The sequence below is a fragment of the Melopsittacus undulatus genome, chromosome 2, assembly GCF_012275295.1.
Source record: "Melopsittacus undulatus isolate bMelUnd1 chromosome 2, bMelUnd1.mat.Z, whole genome shotgun sequence".
In the NCBI taxonomy this organism is placed as follows: Eukaryota; Metazoa; Chordata; class Aves; order Psittaciformes; family Psittaculidae; genus Melopsittacus; species Melopsittacus undulatus.
In genome coordinates, this window is record NC_047528.1 from 68915073 (window position 1) to 68938043 (window position 22971).

Here is a 22971-nt window from a genome sequence, read left to right on the forward strand (position 1 = left end):
AGACATAATTTTCACAGCTGTTTGCAAATACATGCTAAGGATTGATCTTTGTCAAAGAAGAATATTCTGTACTGGTGTAGCAGTCATAAACAATGTATACAGCTAGTCAGGTCCTCACAGAAATAAATAGCCATGTTGCAAGCAGTTTAAACATGGCTTTGTCACACAATACTGTTGCTATTTCCAGAACATATTATTCATGAAAATGTGTTTATTTTTAGGAGAGGTGTTTCTATGAGCATGTTCATGAATTATGACCACAGAGTATGTATTTTTGTATAATGGGTTTTCATATTGTGATTATTAATGCTCAGTTCATCCAACATAACAGGAAGGAAGAGAGAGTTGCGTGATCAGTTCACTTGAAATCGCTAACATCTGCAAATTAGGAAATGTAAGGAAGTTCAAAAGCAGTAAGAGAAATGATAAACTGAGTCACTTTCTAACTTGCAGCATTTGTTGTTTAACACTGGCATGCAGCAAAAAAAGTTAACTGGCAGAGCAAAACACTTAGTGATATTTGCATGAGCACAACTACAAGTTCAAGTGTCTTTGCTGCTGTGATCCCAAATCAAACAAGCAGAGGAGGATAGCTTTTGTAAGAAGAGGTATGTCTCTCTATGTTGTCTATTGATTTTCTTTTGCCACAGAATATTTTGGGCAGAATACAAATGTTTGACAAGGATTAAGTTAGGTGCAGTTATACTAGGACACGTACAAAATATGGATTAGCTTCCTGCTTAAAATAGCCTAAGCAAAATTTTGGTGATATTTTAGCCTATTTGATTAAAACTGTAAATCTGTGTATCTACAAAATTTCTAAAGATTTCTGCAAGATTCAGGGAAGACTATGAAATATCTCTGACGTCTGTTGTGCTATTTAACATTTGTTATCTGACATTTATTTTGTAATAACTGAAAGAAATGCTATTTTGTGTCCCTTATCTATAAGTTAATCTCACTAATGTGGGTTTCCATTTCTTGAAAAGAGTAAATCACAGAATCTTGGGATGATTGAGACTGGAAGGCACTTGTGTACCTTGTGCTGTCCCACCCCTTGCTCAGTACAGGGTCAGCTACTATAGGTTGCTTAGGGCTTTGTCCAGTCATTATCACCAATCCTGGAGGCTCCACAACCTCCCTGAGAAACTTGGTCCAGTGGTTGACTACCCCTACAGTAAAAAGTGTTTTCTTGTGTTTACACTGAATTTCCACTATTTCAGTTTTTTCCTGTTGCTTCCTATCTGGTCACTGGGCACCACTGAGTAGGGTCTGGTTCCATCTTCCTTACTCCCCACAGCTGGGTATTTATACACATTAATAAGACGTCCCTGAGCCTTCATCTCTCCAGGCTGCAGTCCCATCTTTCTCAGACTCTACTCAGATCAGATCCCTTAATAATCTTTGTGGTTCTTCACTAGACGTCTCTCTAGCAGTTCTGTATCTCTCTTGTACTAGAAGTCCCAGAACTGGACCCAGCAGTCTAGGACCACCTCCCTCAACCTGCTGGCAGCACTCAGCCTAATGCAGCCCAGGATGTCTCTGACTACCTTTTTTTCCAGGGCATATTGGTGGCTCATCGTCAGCTCAGTGTCCTCCGGGACTCCCAGGGCTACTTCTGCCAAGCTACTTTCCAGCAGGTTGTCCTCAGCCTGTGCTGGTGCCAGGGTAATTCCTCCCCAGGTGCAGGATTGGGCATTTCCTTTTGCTGTATTTCAGATTATTGTCAGCCTATTCCTGCAGCAAGTCCAGGTCCTTCTGAAGTGGAACAGTGGTATATCAACCACTTCCCCCAGTTGTGTATCATCTACAGAAATTAAAATACTGATCTAAAGAATAACCCAATTCTGGGGAAGTTATTTAGGCAGCAATTTGCAAGTAGTATTTGATTCCCTGGTATACATTGTAAGATTTCTATTCCTATTTCTATGCTTCCTGGTACAGTAAGCAAGTGTATGATATTCTCCATATGTCCGCATCATATAAGCATCAGTTTATCCCATTACCCTACAAGTAAAATTCCATTGTTCATTTCTAGAAGTGTGTCATGGGCAGGAGTAACTTTCACAGAGCCTTTCAAGAAAGTAAAGTCACTGACAAAGCTGGAAATTAGAACCAAGGAACCTTGGTCTCAGGTGACATTTTGTGGTAGCAAACTCCACGCACAGCCTAAGGGTAAAGACAACAGTATGTACAAACTAAGAGGGTAAGAATTGAAAGTGCTTAAGTCAGTATCTAATGCATGCTTTCTATAAAAACTACTATAGACATACACAGCTTTTAAATGTGACCATATTTTTCTTCTGACACATTGATACAGAGATCATTCTAGAGCAAACTTTAGTTTGACCTTGTCTTGATACAAAAGATCAAATGGACTGGATACCAAATTAAATGAATATTTCACTGAATATAGAGACTTAGACAAGGCTACAAGGATTCTTAAACTAGAATTTTACTGTGTATAGAGGTTATAGAGATAGAGACTGTGTATAGAAGATTAGAAGTTAGAGATAACGAAAGCATGCAACAAGAGAACCAGATGTCTTCTCTCAAACCAATATAGGTGTTCCTCCTGCTGGTAAAGCCTGAGAAATAGGTTAATGGCTGCAAAAGAAAACAACTCAAGGAGCCTGTCAGGGTCATAAATTAGACTAAACAAGAACGTATAGTTAATTGGAAAAACTAAACACATTCCAATGTCCCTAACTAACAGATTTCCATAAAAGGATAAAATGAGTAGGGGTATTTCTTCCCAGATGACCACCACCATCCCAGGGACCATGCCTCAAAATCTACAGTGCCTGTGCCACCACACTACCTACCCAAATTGCCGTATGAATGAGCAATGACAACTGGGTGGGCATTTCATTGAATTAGAATCATAGAATCAGAGAACAGTTAGGGTAAGAACGGACCTTAAGATCATCTAGTGCCAACCCACCTGCCAGGAGCATGAACACCTCCCACTAAACCACGTCACCCAAGGCTCTGTCCAACCTGGCCTTGAACACCACCAGGGATGGAGCATTCACAACTTCCTTGGGCAATCCTTTCCAACGACTCACCACCTTCAAGAATATCTTCCTTATATCTAACCTAAAACTCCCCTGTTTAAGTTTTAACCCACTACCTCTTGTCCTGTCACTACAATCTCTAATGAATAGTCCCTCCCCAGCATCCTTGTAGGCCCCCTTCAGATACTGGAAGGCTGCTATGAGGTCTCCACGCAGCCTTCTCTTCTCCAGGCTGAACAGCCCCAACTTTCTCAGTCTATCTTCATATGGGAGGTGCCCCAGACCCCTAATCATCTCTGTGGCCCTCCTCTGGACTTGTTCCAACAGTTCCATGTCCTTTTTATGTTGAGGACATCAGAACTGTACACAACATCCAAGTGAGGTCTCATCAGAGCAGAGTAGAGGGGCAGGATCACCTCTTTGACTTGCTGATCACGCTCCTTTTGATGCAGCCCAGGATACGGTTGGCTTTCTGGGCTGTGAGCACACACTGAAGCTGGCTCATGTTCATCTTCTCATCAACCAGCACCCCCAAGTCATTCTCCACAGGGCTGCTCTGAATCTCTTCTCTGCCCAGCCTGTAGCTGTGCCTGGGATTGCTCTGACCCAGGTGTAGGACCTTGCACTTGGCATGGTTAAACTTCATGACGTTGGCATCAGCTCACCTCATAAGCGTGACAAGGTCCCTCTGGATGGCATTCCTTCCCTCCAGAGTATCAACCAAACCACACAGCTTGGTGTCATCGGCAAACTTGCTGAGGGCACACTCAATCCCACTGTCCATGTTGCTGACAAAGACGTTGAACAAGACCAGTCCCAACACCAATCCCTGAGGGACACCACTTGTTACTGGTCTCCAGCTGGACATTGAGCTATTAACTCTTTGCATGCAGCCATCCAGCCAGTTCTTTATCCACCGAGTGGCCCACCTATCAAATTGATGTCTCTTCAATTCAGAGACAAGGATGTTGTGCGGGACAGTGTCAAACGCTTTGCACAAGTCCAGGTAGATGACGTCAGCTGCTGTATCCCTGTCCATCATTTCCATAGCCCCATCATAGAAGGCCACCAAATTGGTCAGGCAGGATTTCCCCTTAGTGAAGCCATGCTGGCTGTCACCAAGCACCTTGTTGTTTTTCATGTGCCTTAGCATGCCTTCCAGGAGAATCTGCTACCAGATTTTGCCAGGCACAGAGGTGAGACTGACTGGTCTGTAATTCCCTGGGTCATTCATTTTCCCCTTCTTGAAAATGGGGGTTATATTTCCCTTTTTCCTGTCATGAGGAACTTCACCTGACAGCCCTGATTTTTCAAATATGATGGCCAGTGTCTTAGGAACTTCATTCGCCAGCTCCTTCAGAACCCGCAGATGGATTTCATCAGGTCCCATGGACTTGTGTAAGTTCAGGTTCTTAAGATGGTCTTGAACCAGATCCTCTCCTACATTGGGCCCAAGGTCTTAATTCTCACAGTCCCTGCGTCTGCCTTCCAAGACTTGGGTGGTGTGGTCAGAACATTTGCCAGTAAAGACTGAGGCAAAGAAGTAATTGAGAACCTCAGCCTTCTCCAAATCCGGGGTAGCCAGTTCTCCTGATAGCTTTTGGAGAGAGCCCATGTTGTCCCTATTCTGTTTTTTATTTGCAATGTACCTATAGAATCCCTTCCTGTTATGTTTCACATCCCTAGCCAAATTTAATTCTAACTGGGTGTTATCTTTCCTAACCTGGTCCCTAGTTTCCCGGACAACATCCCTGTATTCTTCCCAGGCCACCTGTCCTTGCTTCCACCTTTTATAAGCCTTTGTTTTCCTTTGAAGTTTCCCCAGCAACTCTTTATTCATCCAAGGAGGTCTCCTGGCCCTCCTGCTGCACTTTCTTCTAGACTTGTAATGAATATGTACATAATGAAAATGTATAAGCTGTAAACTGTCTCTTGTCATTGTGTGTGTGTTAGGTAGAGCAATCCCCCATGCATGCAGTACCAGAATGAAGTAATATAATCTTTCTAACCTATCATTCTGGTTAGAGCATTTATTTCCTGGATTTCAGCAACAGACGTGTTTGCTGTCATCAAGTTTATGAGTGATATGATCACTTCTGCTGAGTAGGACACATCATACCTCTGTTAACATTAGCTAATAAGTTTAGCAATGTTTTCCTTGTTAAGATCTTGCTAGTGAAAAAAATAAACATACAGTCTATGCTAATGGACACACCTCTAAATAAGAGGAATGTCCAAGGGCAGGTATCACTGGCTGGCTCACATTTACACAGCTTAGGTGGATAGATCAGTTTTATAGCAAACCTGCCTTGGAGAGAACTAGGGAGTGACTTTAGAATTGAAGAGTGTGCAAACCAGGTCGTCCCCAGTATAGCAGGGGAGGTCAAAGCACTTGTGAGGCTGGCCAGGGGAGAAGAAGGAAAGAAGCAAAGCAGAAACAAGCAGAGTTAAGGATAGGGGGTTTCATCCTAATAAATTCTATATTACCTCCTATATTAATAAAATGAGAAGAAATACCTCTTTCAAAGACTATATGTTTCTTCTGGTCTGATCTTTCAAACAACACTCCCAACCAGTTAGATGTGTGTTCCTGTTGAAACCTTCAGTACTGAGGTCTGTTCAGAGCAGAGGGAGTTATATTACAGTTGTCTGCAAAAAAACGGTTTGGGATATGGTGGAGGAAGAAAAGCTACCAATGTGGTGCTAGAGCCATTTGCTTGGCCAGTGGTCAGAAGGTATGGATCAGTCAGGTAAATGGCTTAGGGTTCACCACAGCTCCTATATCTTTTATCCTGCCTGCAGGAAATAGAAAAACCAGGGAAGCTGGCTATGTGTTGGTGTATTCAGGTGGGGTGATGGAGAGAACATAGGCACAACCCAATACCAATCCTTTCTTGTGTAATTTGTTTTAAAAGTTAGTCAACTGTGAAACACAAACCCTGTGGAAAGCAAATTGCCCTAGCATTGTGGTCAAAAGACATGGTCATTTCTTATGAGGAAAGTGAATACTTGCAGGCCTTGCTATTCCCACTGCAAGCCCAGTGACATGTCCAGACCAGCAAATACTCCTCTAAGCAGGCAGATGACTCATTTCTCAGCGCTCCAAACAAGCATGTCCATGAGAAAGTGTAGAGTGCTTGCAGTATGGGGCTGCTGTCATGAGTAGGAAGTGGAGGATAGTTTGAAAGCAAAGGAGTCATCAGGGAGAGTAGACAGAGGGAGATGACAAGAAGAATGAAGCAAATATTATAAAGGAAAGTTGGACAGCTACTAGAGAATAGGAAAATAATTGCCTAAAAAGGAACATAGGATAAGGAAAGGAAGGCAAAAAGGTTAAGAGTAGCTTAACAGATGGCACAAAATTGAGAAAAATATGCTTATATGAAAAGGGGCAGACTAGAATAACAAGTCTTAAGGTTATTATATTCATTACTGGGGAGATCACTGAGAGCATGGGAAAGTGGAAATAACTGTTGAGATCAGTATCTCACACAGCATTTCATGACCAGTCCTCCATATTGTTTGCACTTAAGATTCTTCTGTATCACTTCCCAGCAGCTGTGGCCACATCCTTACAGTAGCATGATGATAGATGCTACAAGAGATAAGCCGATAAGAATCAGGTGACAGTGAAGAGTCTGTGAACGTTGCAGTCCCAGTGTGGTGTCCTGTCTTGGCTTGATTCCTGGAGACCATGACAGACAGGTCACATCAAGTTAATTTCCATGAAATGTGAGGTGACTCCTAGAATATTCATGACTACAGCTTGCTTGGAAGGTCTGACTGTTTTTTTTTTTCACTGTAAATGAAGTCCGTCTGAAATCAACACTCCGAAATGACCATGAAAATTAATATAGAAGGATAGGCAAGCAATGGAACCAGGGTATGTACACTGTGCTCCTGTTTCTATCAAAGTCTCATACTTCCATAGCCTGATATACCAGGCCTTCAAATCCACACAGCCCAGTAAACCCAGCCACCCCTTTCCTCCTCCTGGCCAAAGGCAGAAGCCCTCTATTCCTGGTTGGAGTGTTCACTGTCTGACCCTTGCAGTGCCAGACTAGAAGTCCCTTCACCATAATCAGGGGAAGTGATTCGAGTCTTTCTGCATCAGGGTGATCACTCATCACCTTCTTCCATCTCAACAGCAACTAAGCTGCTGGGAGGCTTCTTGGGAGAACCTTTCTTGGCATCTGACTTCCACTTCAGTTCGCACACACTGGCTTCCAGTTTAAAAGTGGGCTCAACATTCCACTTCCTCATATCCTCCCCCAGGGCACACAGGAAGAACCAGAAAATGCCATATGGCATGCACCTGGGGCTCCCTTTCCTGCTGACCAGGGATGGAGGGGGCTATCTCCGTTAACTAGTCCATGGGAATGAGGAGGGAGAGAGATTTTCCTCAAAATTTCAAAGCCAGGAAGATGCTCTCTCCATAGCTGATGTATTCAAATCTGGGCAACAAATTTAATAATGTTCACTAAGACTCAACAATTTCTGGACCCAAAACCAATAATAACAAAGAAAGTGTGGAAAAAAAGATATTTTGACAGTGAGATACAGTAAACTACACCTAACAATTGTCATTCTTTAGTATATTCAGTTTTCCATGAAAAGAGGTGAAAAGTGAGAGATTACATATAAAAATTAAAAATTCCTTTGTTATGGTAAGTGCTGCTATTTGTGATATTCAGAAACATGGAAAAGCTGCTGAATCCAGAGTTATCCAGTGCCAAATGGCCTTTGGAAAGGCTGATGAATATTCTAGCTCCTAAGGTACTTTTCTGAACGGAAAGCTGTTCTTAGCTGATCTGTGGTCAGAAAATAAGTTGATAGAAAATAGTGCTGATATTGATAAATAACATACACAAAACCAACGGTATGTCCACGGTCAGATTTGATCTTTATCTCCAGGCAAAAAAAGAAAAAAAAGGGAAAGTGATTCAGGGCATGGCTGTAAACATTATTTTAAGGTTTATTAAAGGGTTATTACATAAAATCTTGAAATCAGCCTCAAAAGACTTTGAATCAAGACAAGATTTGCCATATTCAGAAAAGCTAAGCAAGTCAGCATTTAATTCCTGCCAAAACCTGGCAAAGATTGAGACCTTCCTCTTTCTGCTTTCTTAGATAGTTCAGAACTCATGGATGTTTTCAAGGCACTCCTAATAGATGCTGGCAGGAGCAGGTACAGGCTCTAAACATGCCTGGTGGTGATGCTGGCTTTAAATGACTACTCACAGAGAAGTAAGCCATCCACACCCTGACACAACCAAAAGAGAAATCAACCGCTTCACAAAAGGTGCCTTCAACAAATGGTTGAAAGCCACTCTAAATGGTTACTTTGCAGCAGAAACTGGAGCATTCACTAGGAAAATCTGCAGTGATGTTCTGAGGGTAAGAAAACAAGAAAACCTGCTTTTCTGATGGTATGGGTTAGGACATATGTGTCAGAAAACAGTAATCCTAAATAGAATTATAGAATAATAGAATCATAGAATAGTTAGGGTTGGAAAGGACCTTAAGATCATCTAGTTCTAACCCCCCTGCCGTGGGCAGGGACATCTCACACTAAACCATGCCACCCAAGGCTCTGTCCAATCTGGCCTTGAACACCACCAGGGATATAGCATTCACAATTTCCTTGGGCAACCGATTCCAGTGCCTCACCACCTTTACAGGAAAGAATTTCTTCCTTATATCCTACCTGAACTTCCCCCATTTAAGTTTTATCCCGTTATGCCTTGTTCTATCACTACAGCCCCCAATAAAAAGTCCCTCTCCAGCATCACTATAGGTCTCCTTCAGATACTGGAAGGCTGCTATGAGGTCTCCACGCAGCCTTCTCTTCTCCAGGCTGAACAGCCCCAACTCTCTCAGCCTGTCTTCATATGGGAGGTACTCCAGTCCCCTGATCATCCTCGTGGCCCTCCTCTGGACTTGTTCTAACAGTTCCATGTCTTTTTTATGTTGAACTGTACACAATACAACAAGTGAGGTCTCAAGACAGCAGAGGGGCAGGATCACCTCCTTTGACCTGCTGGTCATGCTCCTTTTGATGCAGCCCAGGATACGGTTGGCTTTCTGGGCTGCAAGCACACACTGAAGCTGGCTCGTGTTTATTTTCTCATTGACCAACACCCCCAAGTGCTTCTCTGCAGGGCTGCTCTGAATCTCTTCTCTGCCCAACCTGTAGCTGTGCCTGGGATTGCTCTGACCCAGGTGTAGGACCTTGCACTTGTCACGGTTAAACTTCATAAGGTTGGTATTAGCCCACCTCACAAGCGTGTCAATCACACATGTCAAATCATGGTCTCTGCACCAAATACAGCGAGTGTGTGTATCATAATGAGAGCCTGTGGCCTCTATCTCAAGCTGCTGTGTTGTAATTGACAATCGCGAGCCTATTCAGTTCTTTCGAAGAAGAGGTGCATGCCAGACACCCTGAAGTGCTCTCTGCTTGAACTTTTGAGAGTATTTTGACTCTTCCCATGAAAAAAAAAAAAAAAAGCTTTGCAGAAACCAAAGTACACTTTGGCATATTTTTTTTTTTGGAGGGCTTGTGGAAGGGTGGAAGGTTTGGGTTTTTTGTCTGATTTTTGTTGGGTTGTGGTTTTTTTTGCTTTGGGTTGGTATGGTTTTCTTTTTTTTGTTTTTTTCTGAAGTCTTTATTATCCCTTTCCAGAGAAGAAAAGATGCTTGATACTCTTGGACTCATTTGCATGATGTGGTGGTGTATGATGCTATTCCATCCCTTGCATGCTGACATCCAGTATGTAGAGCGTGAGTATGTTTTTGCAGATATAATCTGAGGAACGGGGTTGAATTCTTCACTTAGCAGAGATACTTGCAATTAATCTGGCAATTGTCATCTTAAGACTGATAGATACTGTCCTCTGCATTCATCAAAAATGACAGCCTACCCTTACTGAACTTATTCTGTAACACTTTCAGCAGAGGCTCAAGAATCACCTATTGCAAATGTGAAAATGAATTGGAAAAAAATGGAACTGACCTGGGACAGCAGCAAAAATTACTCTAAGTACAAATGTACCATCATGGACAGGGACATTGAAAGTATACAGACAGAGGTAAACTTGTTATTCGTTGAGATAAGTAAGTGCGCTTTTTTCTTTACCTTTCATTGATTTCACTTATTTTGGAAAAATTAACCAGTTGCAGGTAAAATCTGATCAGTGATTGTTTGTAATCCACAGCTTGATCAGTCAGGGGCTGTGGAAAGCTTCCACCAATGCCAGGGTGCATTTGCTGCAGGACACCCTGTGCTTTATACAGAACTGGAGTTCTGTCAACAAAGTAGAAAGGAAGCAGAGGCCTAAACTGTACCTACATTGCATTATGAATAGGGATGTAGCTGCTGAATAAAGGGGCTGTAAGACTGAGACTCAAAGAGACCCTTCAAATAAAAAATTAATTCCCCAAATACAGCCATGGATTTTCATTATCTCCAGTTTTTCACTTATTTCCCAGTAAATTGGATCATGCCTGTAGCACTGGTTATAAAGTAATCCCACATCATCTAAAGAGAAAAGTAGGAAGCTTGACGAACAGAAAGAAAAATAGAGATGGCTTATCTAGCACAGCAAAGCAGATGCCTTATTTAGAAATACATATTACAAAACCACACTACAACTTTATTGAAGGTTATAAGTGCAATGCCACAGACAACTTTCAGACCCCTAGGGAAGTTGACAAGGACTTCTGTTTTGCTTAATCCTTTGATTAAGTTCCATTGTGGTTCCCCTATTTATTAACCATCTTCTGTTACACTACTGGCATACTATTAGACTTCTCTAATAGTTGCACATTAGTGTAGCATCCAGCTCCTGAGAGGCAAAGTTTTTTGAGTAGCTGTGCTTTTGGTCACTCAGCACTATTATACATCACCTTCAAGTGGTAAAGGAGAGAGTTAGCTCCTGAGCCTAAACCACACACATATGCACATTAGATTCTAGGCCTTCAAACTGAGTTTCTGTACTTCCAGAGCAAGCATCATCTAACATCAGCAAAGGAAAAACAGAAATAAAACATCAAAATGTTGTTTTTCAGGTGGATAGTCCGTTATGCAGGTTTCCAGTGGAACTATACCTGCCTCTGCACAAAGGGGTATTCCTTACTATTGAAGTGCCAAACACAAACATCTCAAAAACCTTCACCTTTATCCCTGGAGGTAATGTTTATAGTCTGGGTAAGTCTTTCTCCATTTGGAATCTTTTAAAGAAAACAGTTCTTTACACAGTAGATAACTGCTTAATTTTCTATTAAAAATATTTTTTTAGATCTGCTAAAACTACTTTCTCTGTTATGGATGTTTCAAAAATTCTGCAAGAGATACACTACCACAAATGTTTCAATAATTGCATTATTCTCTTTCATACTAGGGCTCAAAAATACCATTAAATTACAGTGGTTTAAGAGTGGATTCAAATAGCTGTTCTGCTGTTACAAATGAAGATGTTAGTGTTCCTGTCTTTGTTAAATGCTTTTCTGCTGTGCTGTTGGTGAGTTTGTAAGGAGCTACACCGGAAAGCTAGCTAAAGGCACAGCCTGGAGAGCATTATAACCCATAAAATGGGAGGAGGAGAGAAAAAGAAATGCCTGTGATAAGCAAATAGGGGCAAATTGAATGTAGTATCTCCTAATCTGGCACTGATGTGCACGTGCTCACACACATACACACACATACAATGCATATGCGCAGGTTCCTTCAGCTGCCATGCTTCCACTGAGCTGAGGCAGCTGTTTACAAAGACATTCTGAGCCTGTCCCATGTAGGAGCTAATCTAAGAGGGATTTAAGCAGATCCTAGGCTCATGATTTCAAACAAGTTTTCTACAGCCTGTTTTCCCATTCCTTCTCCACTTGGAGGTCTCCATTAAAACTGCCCAGTCACCAGTGCTCCTGCAGCTCTGTGTAACTGGGGGATTTCAGACTTGGCAGAGGTGATGAGACCATCTTGCTCATATCTGAGCAGGAAAGTACTCCTTACTTATCTCTTCTGGGTACTTGACAGAGGCAAAGGTCTCACAGTGACCCTCAAAATACAAGCCAGGACACGCTGCTTCTTGAACCCTCTTCCTTTTGCTGTTTCTCCCCAGTTGGCCCTAGCCTCCAAGCATGCAGATTCCACAGGTGATTCCCCTCCACTTTCACAAGGGTGCCTTCAATACTGGGTGCTGGAGGGCGCTAGAGGCAGAAGCAGAGAAAGCCTCCACCTTCACTGAAGTTAGGGCAGGCAGCAGAAAACTGGCTGAAGGAGGAGTGAGAAAGAGGCTCAGCTTCCAAAGAATGTGCTACAGAAAAGGGAAAGATTAAGTCACTGTCACCCACATCAGAGTGGAAAGATCTCACTAGGCAGCTATCAGAAGGCAGAAAAAAAGCCCAACTTTACTTGTAAAGTCTCAGCTTTTTTAAAGCTGTGTGTAAACACTTCAGGAGTGGATTCCTGAGCATTAACTGCAAAATGAGAAAGACTTCACTCTGTAGCAACAAGGATGGCGTGAAATGCCAATGTGCCTTCCATTACCTGTGTGAATGCTCTGCTCACAGGTTTCAGGGTTCAGAATCAACTATAATAGCATGAGAGTCCAGCTTTCTCTCAGTTTTCATGCTTAACCCAAGCACCTTCTCTAAACAATGGGGCAAGATTTTCTGTCACAGCAGTGAACATGGATGGCTCATACTCCAGCATATGCAGATATATTCTGCAAGATAATATGCTAGGTGATGGGAAAGGATTTGTTTGCTTCCAGTGTCATGGGGGTAAAAGAAACACTGAAATCCTTCATTCCTTAATTTGTTCCCTGTAGGATGAACAAGTTTTTGCAGCCTTATGACAATAGTTCTGTGAAGTTTCCTACAACTAGCTCAGCAATTTTTTAGCTCCAGGTTAGAGCAGCCACATGATTTTTACTCACCATGGATATTCCTGTTTCTGCAGGCATAAATGGATCAGCCATTGAAAACTTCTCCTGTGTGATTTATAACATTTCCTTCATGAACTGCACTTGGCAGGCAGGCAAGGATGCACCAGAAGATACCCAGTATTTTCTCTACTGGCAGAACTCCAGGTAAGTAGGTCTGCTTGGGCCTAAGGAAGTCTGAATTCTCATTCAACACATCACATTGCTCATGTTTATCTAAAATACTTTGCTGTATATAGATATGACGATGTGAAGGAATGTGAGCTTTACATTAAGGATGAAAATGGCAGAAATACAGGATGTAGATTCCAAAATGTTAGGATAGAGACTGAAAAAGCTTACTTCTTGGTGAACGGCTCTAGCAAAGACTCCCTGATCCAGTTCTATGATGAGTACATCGAACTGTATAAAATAGGTAAGTGAATATTTTTATTTTATTACTGTTTCATAAAATAAGGAAAAGGGAATTTTTCTCTGAAGAGAAAAGAATAAACCAAAGTCTGTAGTCATTGTAGGATCCAGCACTGCAGGACAGACTTAATCCTGATAGCTGACAATATAGTTCCAAATATGCCCAAACAAGCAGAAGGCGGAAGCAGCCTGAAATAATTGCTCAAGTGGTGTGAACATTTCCATGAAATCCAAGTGATGAAATGCAATGATTAGACTTTCAAGGCCACCTTCTGATGGCCTCATTTTTCCATCCCTTAGTTCTATGTGCCTCTGAGAGCTGCAAGAGCTACATGTCCTATAACCAGGGGGGAGAGGGTTGACTTGCAAATTAATTCTGCATTAGTTAAATATGTGGGTACCTATGTGTGAGATAGGTGATAAAGCTCTAATGGAGATCTGGGACAGGATTCAGCTGGTTAAAACCATACCTTTAGTATCATTTGAGACATCCTCAGACACTTGAAGCATTCTCAAGGTTTACAGATGTGGTCCAGGACCTGTGACAAATCAGGGTCCTCCTGGCTGTCCTGTGTGCTGTATGAACAGCACAAGACTGACTCCTGCTTGCAGCTGGTGCAGGCTATAAAGCCCAGAGCTATTCAGACAAGCAGATCTGCTCCATGGTGTTTTGCAGATATCACAGGCAATAGTGATGAGATCTCACCTGTATTGTAGGTACTCAAATTCAGATGACTTGGTTTTATATGTGAACAATACCACATGCAACAAAACTTCTATATTTTTTCCTATGAAGACTTGCACTGTTAATGTGAAATTCAGATGCAGAAGAAAATGGAACTCTGCTGATTATACTACTCAATTACACAAAATCCTTCATACTTTTTTTTACATGAACATCAGTTACTTCAGGTGTCCAACAACTGAAGTTTTGCTATTGTGTTTTACTCCCGTTTACCAGATAACATTTGTTAACATCAGTAGCACACAGCTGTACATCAGTTGCCTCAACTTCAGGTGTATTTTGCTATGAATGGAAAAGTTGTAGCTGATTACTGTCTATGTCTACATTAATAATTTAATTTATTTTCAGAAATACTCACTCCTCCATTAAATGTCACTGTCAATTGTACTGGAGATTCAGCAGGTTGCATAATTACATGGCAAGCACCCCTTACAAGTCATGTGGAAAAAATAAAGTGTTTTCAGTATGAAATTAGCATACAAAATAAGGTAAAAACAATTTATTGGTTTGTATTTGAGACCATACCAACATGCATGCATATCTATAATGTGCAAACTTCTGTTTCCTTTATTTATTAACTTCTTTGTCATAAGCTGTGTCCTCCTGCTCCAGCCCTGCTGGTTTCACATAGCAGCAGTCATGACCTTTCAAACTAACCAGGTACAAAGCAGAAAAGCTTTGTCTCTTTTGTTCACTCATTTTTTAACCTATCCTTCCTTTTTTAAGAATTTTCAGGTTCTTTGATCCAGGTCAATGTTTGCTTCTTGTTAATTAAATTTTGATTGTATGGGATGTGCAAGAGGCTTTTCACAATACTTTGGGAGAAGCCCCTGTGTACAGATCACTCAGACATCTAATACAGACTATGACTGGAAGGAGGGTAAATTTATTGTTCATGTCAATTTTCTTCCCCATGTTATCAAACAGTTGTGAAATCACAGCTTCCAGATCTGCTGTATTTGGAGATACAAATACAAATTTGATTGCTTGTGTAAATTGGATATACTTCTGCTGTGTGAGAATGCAGTGTTAATATGACCATGGGCATATAAATAATGCCCATGGGCATGTAAATAAATAATTCATGTTTTCTTCCTATTCTAAAATGGAATGGAGGAAGCCAAACTATGTAATAAAGTGCAACATTCTGGAACATTACTGGAGCAGAATATCCAATTACTTTTTTGTCTTTACTTTAAAATTACCTGTGATCTTGATAAGTAAGAAAATAATAAAAATGAATATTTGTCTTTGATTTGCAGGATGAACCCAAAGAAGAAAAAAAGGATCTTCCTGTAAGAGTAAGTATTCTTGTTATATACAAATTTGTGCTTCTGCCCATGTAAGCATTTAAATACCATTATATAAAATATACTTGATTCTAGAACTATAGTTTTTATATCAATATAGCAATGAGAATCCAGGAAAATATATTCCTGTGGTATCTTCATGTGTAAACTTAATACATCCCTTTTGGATTGGGTGGCTTGCAGCAGGCAGAATTTTCAATGCATTTCACAAAATGCATATAGGGATGCTGGTGAGGGACTATTCATTAGGGACTGTAGTGATAGGACAAGGGGTAATGGGTTAAAACTTAGGGGAAGTTTAGACTGGATAGAAGGAAGAAGTTCTTTACTGTAAGGGTGGTGAGGTACTGGAATGGGTTGCCCAGGGAAGTTGTGAATGCTCTATCCCTGACAGTGTTCAAGGCCAGGTTCGACAGAGCCCTGGGTGACATGGTTTAGGGTGAGGTGTCCCTGCCCATGGCAAGGGGGTTGGAACTAAATGATCTTAAGGTCCTTTCCAACCCTAACTATTCTATGACTCTATGATTCTAAAATTTCATACTTTTAATTTATCTCACAAATAGCTGTTGCTTATGACAGATGTGATATTTTGCTTAACAAAACCTAGAAGCATTCTTTCTTTGTTGGTGAAAAAATACCACTGGAGTTCCAAACAGCTAGACAGAAGGAACACAGAGGTGTTCACAGTCTTCCACAACAAATGGGTGGTTCTCTCAGCCCTGGAAGCATCTTAAGCTTGACAGATTCCATACCTTGTAGAAATTATCGTGAGGCCAAATGGTACATATCTGCTGCTGGATTGTCTCAAAAACATTAAGTCTGTTTAGCAAAGACAGGCACCATGCAAGGAATATTGGCATGATTAATCCCTGTAAAGGATGCAAGGTGAATTTACAGGGTACTTCTCCAGTTTCAACTTTCTGTTATGGGATTTTTAGGATATATAAAAAGGAACAGGGGGAAAAAAAGGTGTGCTTAAGGCATAATAAAATAAAGACTGAATAAACTTCAAAATCCAACTTGAAACTTCAAAGAAACAGAAAGATTCAATGGCAGTTGATCTAATTTATCAGAGTTTTACATTTGGGGGAGAAGAACGTTTTAACTAGTACATACCTACAGTCATACAAATTAGTTTTTTTTTGTAGACACTGTATCAGGAATTTAAACCCAAATTTTTGTTTACAGGGTGAAATGAACAGTCTGATTATTTTGATTTTAGGTAAGGAACAACAGATACGAATTCCAAAATTACAATGAAGAAAAAAAGTACATTCTGAAAACCAGAGCACGTGGAAAAAATTGTCTCGTAAGCTCAACCTGGGGGGAATGGAGTGAACCCATTGAGTTTGGTAAGACTGTGAAATATTATTTTAATATTATTTTTTTTTCAGTATTACCATGTTCCCCTCCTTTTCTTCCACTTAAAAATATGAATAAAATCTTAAATCTTGCCCAATCATGTGGAAGAAACTGGGTGGAAATTATTAATGTGCAGGAGAAGCTCCATTACAATGGCAAGGGAGGCTGATAGCAGCCTTTGATTAGTTAGAATTGCGAAGGCAGCCATTACTCAGATGCCAGGGCTACAGGAATAGGCTGAGACAGACTCAAGTCTTGTATTTGGTCCAAAGTTCTGAGGCTGCCTTTCAGGTCTAAGTTTTTATCATGAATATCATCCCCTTTCTTAGAGTATCTTCCTTTTCACCATTTCCAACAATCTTTTTATACCATTTTTGTTCTGTAATTCATTCTGTGACTGTTTCTTCCCCTATTGTTTTGGGGTTTTTTTCCTCTACACTTTAAATATTTGAAAAGGTTTGAAATGCATACCTGTAAGAAAATAAATAGTTCAGGTTGTTAAGAAATAGGTGAAATTTTCATCCATTAGTGACAGTGACAAGGATAGCTTTTCAGCATACTAAGATATTTCTGTCTTGGATATTTCAGGTCAAGGGAAAGATCACTTTCCTTCTGTAATTTTATTTCTGATAGCACTTGGAACAATCTCAGTGACACTGCTCCAATATTGTCTTTTCAAAAGGTAAATCAATTCAAATTCAAATAAATTCAAAAGGTTTACTATTGATAGGGTATTGTTTTTATGAACCACATTCCTTCTACCTCCTACCTTCCTACCTATAAATTTAAATAATCTGATTTGATCCAGGGAATTACAGACCAGTCAGTCTCACTTTTGTGCCTGGCAAAATCTTGGAGCAGATTCTCCTGGAAGGCATGCTAAGGCACATGAAAAACAACAAGGTGCTTGGTGACAGCCAGCATGGCTTCACTAAGGGGAAATCCTGCCTGACCAATTTGGTGGCCTTCTATGATGGGGCTACGGAATTGATGGACAGGGGTAGAGCAGCTGACGTCATCTACCTGGACTTGTGCAAAGCGTTTGACACTGTCCCACATGACATCCTTGTCTCTAAATTGGAGAGACATCAATTTGATAGGTGGACCACTCGGTGGATAAAGAACTAGCTGGATGGCTGCATGCAAAGAGTTGTGGTCAATGGTTCAATGTCCAGCTGGAGACCAGTAACAAGTGGTGTCCCTCAAGGATAGGTGTTGGGACTGGTCTTGTTCAACGTCTTTGTCAGCGACATGGACAGTGGGATTGAGTGTGCGCTCAGGAAGTTTGCCGATGACACCAAGCTGTGTGGTTTGGTTGATACTCTGGAGGGAAGGAATGCTATCCAGAGGGACCCTGACACACTTGTGAGGTGGGCTGATGCCAACCTTCTGAAGTTTAACCATGCCAAGTGCAAGGTCCTACACCTGGGTCAGAGCAATCCCAGGCACAGCTACTGGTTGGGCAGAGAAGAGATTCAGAGCAGCCCTGTGGAGAATGACTTGGGGATGTTGGCCGATGAGAAGATGAACATGAGCCAGCTTCAGTGTGCACCTGCAGCCCAGAAAGCCAACCGTAACCTGGGCTGCATCAAAAGGAGCATGACCAGCAGGTCAAAGGAGGTGATCCTGCCCCTCTGCTCTCATGAGACCTAACTTGGAGTATTGTGTGCAGTTGTGGTGTGCTCAACATAAAAAGGACATAGAACTGTTAGAACAAGTCCAGAGGAGGGCCATGAGGGTGATCAGGGGGCTGGAGCATCTCCCATATGAAGATAGACTGAGAAAGTTGGGGCTGTTCAGCCTGGAGAAGGCTGCGTGGAGACCTCATAGCAGCCCTCCAGTATCTGAAGGGGGCCTACAAGGATGCTGGGGAGGAACTTTTCACTAGGCACTGTAGTGATAGAACAAGGGGTAGTGGGTTAAAACTTAAACAGGAGAAGTTTAGATTGGGTATAAGGAAGAAGTCCTTTACTATGGGGGTGGTGAGGCATTGGAATGGGTTGCCCAGGGAAGTTGTGAATGTTCCATCCCTGGCGGTGTTCAAGGCCAAGCTGGACAGAGCCTTGGGTGACATGGTTTAGTGGGAAGTGTCCCTGCCCACAGCAGAGGGGTTGGAGCTTGATGGTCTTAAGGTCCTTTCCAACCCTAACTATTCTAGGATTCTATCAATGTCATAAAGTATTACTACTAGCCCTGTTGCGAATGGCACTTTGGTATACAAATTCTTTGCAAGTGAAAAATGGGGAAAGCATATGAAAATAAGTGATTCCACCAGATCATGCAAAAACATTTATGTTCTTACTTGTATGCATTTAACATCCACATCATTTTGAAGCCATTGGCATGATACAGTACCAGGCAAGGGAGAATCGGGACAAATGAATGTGTCATTATTTTGATAAAACTTCCACTTAGGGGTGGAACAAAGTTATGCCAAGTGATTTTTCAAAGTCATTGTTTACTGTGATTCTCGCCACAACATAGATTTCAGTTACCCAAGTGATTAGTATAATAGTTACCCAATCAGTCTACACTCAAAGTATTTTATTTCTCACTTGGTGATTTGTGGACAAAAAGGTGTTCTATCTTGAAAGTAAAAAAATGTCCTTGAGGTACAACACAAAACGTTTGTGTAAGTTATATTAACAGTATTTTTAATCTCTTCACAATCTCATTTTCTGCCCAAAGGTACTGCAATTTCAAGAGCATATTTTCTCCCATACCACAACCAAGAGACAAATTTAATGCATCAACTGATGAAGATATCCAGGTAAGCTTTCTTTTGAATTCAAAGTTGTTAACTATAAACCACAATAGGCCAAAGACTAGAACTGGCATACAAAGATGAGTGTTGAATTTGGTCCATTAAAAACTAATTTGCTCTCATATAAATATGCTGGTTTCAAATTAGAAATGCTCTATCTAGTGCTGTATGTATTTGTAGCCATATTTTAAGACTAGAGTTACCACTTTTACTGAGACCAGCAATTTCTGTGTGTAGCAGTTTTGCTAGGTTGTTGTACATACTCTGAAAATAACCCAAGTGAGGAAGCATTTTTCATTAGCATTTTCAAGTATCAGTGATCATAATGCAATGTCAACATGTATTTTGTCTTATCCCCATGTAAAAAAAAATGTGGTACTGAATCATGAAAATCATCAGGGTTGGCAGTCTCAACAGCTTAACTAGCTTTCCTTTTTGCTTCAGCAGAGGATTGGCTATGAGAGTTTCAATGTTTTGTGCAAATTATGTCTGACCGATATTCTGCAGCATCCCTGTGCAGTCTATTCTAATGTTTAATTATCCTTACTTTTAAAAACTTTTTTAATGGCCTGTTTTACTGCACTTAAAGTCCATTGCTTTTTATCCTAATTACTTTCCTGTTTACAGTACCTTACACACTTGCATAGTGCCAACAGCAACTAACTCCTCCAGTCTTTATTCACATGACAACCAAGCTTCATTAATGCTTGTCTTCCAATTTGCCCATTTGACCAATAGTTTGTATAGCGCTTGCACAGGGAGTGAATGCTTTGAATCAGCTGGCTAAAGCAAAGATGCACTTTAAGTCAATAAAACAGGCTACCAGTTTATTGCGTTTCAGTGGGCAAAACAACCCTTTTCAATGAGGCTTTCAAAAGTAACACATATTTTCCTTCTTTACAAAGAATCCTCAAAGTTTTGCTACTAAAACACACTAGTTTTGGTACCTATATACTAGCACATTGTCCTAACTTACTTGCTTACTCCTACCATCTTTAGCTTTAATAAAAGGTAGGCAGAAATGCAACTTCGATGAGTTTCCCCATATACCTTAAGTCATAAATACCTGATTTCTCATGTCATAAGCAGGCTACCAGAGCTAAGGCTACAGAGCGGCAGCAGTCCATAGTCCATCATATAAGTAAACAATAGCTAGTAAAGTAGCAAGCTGCCCTTCAAAAATTGCAGCCTCTTCAGATTGTTTACTTCCTCACACTCAACTCAGAACTATATTTCAATACTTTTCCTGGTTTCTGGAATACAGTCCAAGAACTTGCAATACACACTATGTGTGCACATGCATTTCTTTCCCTAAAGAATGGCAGAGCAGCAAAAAAAAAAAACTGACCACAAAGCCCTGCAGTGCTTACCAATCCCAAAGATTTCCTAGGCAGAATTCCCCATCAAAGTGCTCTGGTTTGGTGGTCTGTAACATACCCTCACAATGAAATCAAGCTTGCTCTCCCCCACCAGTACTATCCCTCCTACTTATTTACAAATTGAATATATCTCCCATCAGTTTTTTAAGCCCCAAGCACTGTATCAATACTATTATCTTGTCTAGAAACTTCTGCTCTTAGAATTCCAGGTTGACTAATGTAAAACTGTATGATAGCAACCCAGCTGGTTTTTCTGGCAAGTCCAGTTAGTGTCTACATATAGAAAACCCAGCCAATACTAGCCAGTCAGCCATTTTCTCTGTTGTCCCAGTTAAAGCTGTCTACCATTTAAATCACCTTCTATTCTTCTTCCTTCCACTGACATATAGCTAGTATTGATTACACGTTAATCATAAAAACTTAAATCATAGAATTGTTAGGGTTGGAGAGACCTTAATGTTCATCCAGTTCCAAGCCCCCTACCATGGGCAGGGACACCTTCAACCAGAATGGGCTGTTCAAAGCCCCATTCAACCTGGCCTTGAACACTGCCAGGGATGGGGCAGCCAGAGGTTCTCTGGGCAGCCTGTGCCAGGGCCTCACCAACCTCACAGAGAAGAACTTCTTCCTAATATCTTAATCTGCCCTCTTTCAGCCTAAAGCCATTCCCCTTGTCCTGTCACATGCCCTTATAAAAAGTCCCTCTCCAGTTTTGTGAGCCCCCTTTAGATACTGGAAAGCTGCTATAAGGTCTGACCTGAGCCTTCTCCAAGCTGAACAAGGCCAGCTCTCTCAACCTGTCCTTAAACCTACTTTCTCCTTCCTTGCAAGCATTTCTTATGTATTAAACAGCAAGTGTCTTTGATACTGATTAGAAGCATTCTCCAATTGCCAAGCACTCTGTAGCTTACTGCATTACATTTTTTTCTTCTTTTTTTAGACAGAATATGTAAATTTACCAAAAAAAGGTTGTACTGAGGAGGTAACTATGGTTGAAGACATGACCTAACTTTCAAAAAAGAACACACCTGGTTTCCCCATCTGGATTCCCCAACATGCAAGAAAATCATGGATGCTATTGACAAAAAGACTTCAGACTAAAAATGAGTATAATCACCTGTCCCATGAAAATCCACCAAAATGGAACAGAGTAAAAGATACAGATCAATAACCTTTGTCATTTTCACTTTGGTCAAAAATACAATGCCTGACAGCTTTTCTGCTAACACCTACTGTGAAGACTTGCTTTAACTTAGCCAGGATTGTCCTCACCATGCGAACAAGGCCTCTTGTCCAAAACACAGAAGAAATTCATCTCTTCATTGCCATGCTTCTTCTTTCCTCTGAAGACAACAATTTCCTACAAGATGACAGGACTGCTTAGGAATGCCGCAGTAATTACTTTTACCAGCTTCTAATTTTTACTTACCCAGGGTACTTTCTGAATGTATTCAAAATGAATCTATTCAAAATGTGTTTCAAATTGTGCTTCAACCTTCCAACCAGCAGCATCGAACTGTTACAACAATTAGCTTTATGCAAAACAAAAATGGCAATTAAATTACACTTGCCAAAGCTATTCCTACTGGGCTGCCAGCCAGCCATTTCATGTGCTCAGTATTTCTTCTGCAGTACTGATATGGACTAATACTGCATACTCCAGTATGCAAGTCTTGAAAAAAATAAAATCCAGTGTAACAGTTGTGAGAACTGGAATGTGATGTTTTAATAACTTTTAAATGTAAAGATTTTCTCACATTAGTGCATTTGACTCCTTTCAAAGGGTGTAAGCCCCATTTCCAATACCTTAAAACAAAAAAGTGGCTTTATAAGCCATTATTTTCCTCTGGATAGTTTCCCGTTAAAGATACCATCAAAATAAATGTATTTCAGTGTTTCAATAAGGCAGAAAGCAAATTTTTTTTATAAGTCTCATTTATTGTTTGCCTCATGTTCCAACGCTGCATTATCACACGTTGAAAATTGTTGCTGAATGACTAATGGAAGTCATATACCCTCCCCCCCCCCAAAAAAAAAAA

General features: G+C 40.9%; 1 protein-coding gene across 1 annotated transcript; it reads left to right on the plus strand.

Moving 5' to 3' along the window:
• Nucleotides 1–491: 491 nt before the first annotated feature.
• Nucleotides 492–22837, plus strand: LOC101875331 (granulocyte-macrophage colony-stimulating factor receptor subunit alpha-like). The gene is made up of 12 exons (XM_031051013.2): nucleotides 492–608; nucleotides 9703–9800; nucleotides 9972–10108; nucleotides 11088–11226; nucleotides 12979–13108; nucleotides 13201–13376; nucleotides 14466–14605; nucleotides 15380–15418; nucleotides 16650–16779; nucleotides 17378–17471; nucleotides 19478–19559; nucleotides 21873–22837. Exons 2-12 carry the CDS (start codon nucleotides 9713–9715, stop codon nucleotides 21939–21941), a joined length of 1224 nt encoding a protein of 407 aa, XP_030906873.2. The 5' UTR covers nucleotides 492–608; nucleotides 9703–9712; the 3' UTR covers nucleotides 21942–22837.
• Nucleotides 22838–22971: the final 134 nt, after the last annotated feature.

Coding starts and splice junctions, on each gene's coding strand:
- LOC101875331 (XM_031051013.2), top strand. CDS start 9,713: ATGCTTGATACTCTTGGACTCATTTGCATGATGTGGTGGTGTATGATG. Junction 10,109..11,087: donor TTGAAAGTATACAGACAGAG/GTAAACTTGTTA, acceptor GTTGTTTTTCAG/GTGGATAGTCCGTTATGCAG. Junction 17,472..19,477: donor CAATATTGTCTTTTCAAAAG/GTAAATCAATTC, acceptor TTCTGCCCAAAG/GTACTGCAATTTCAAGAGCA.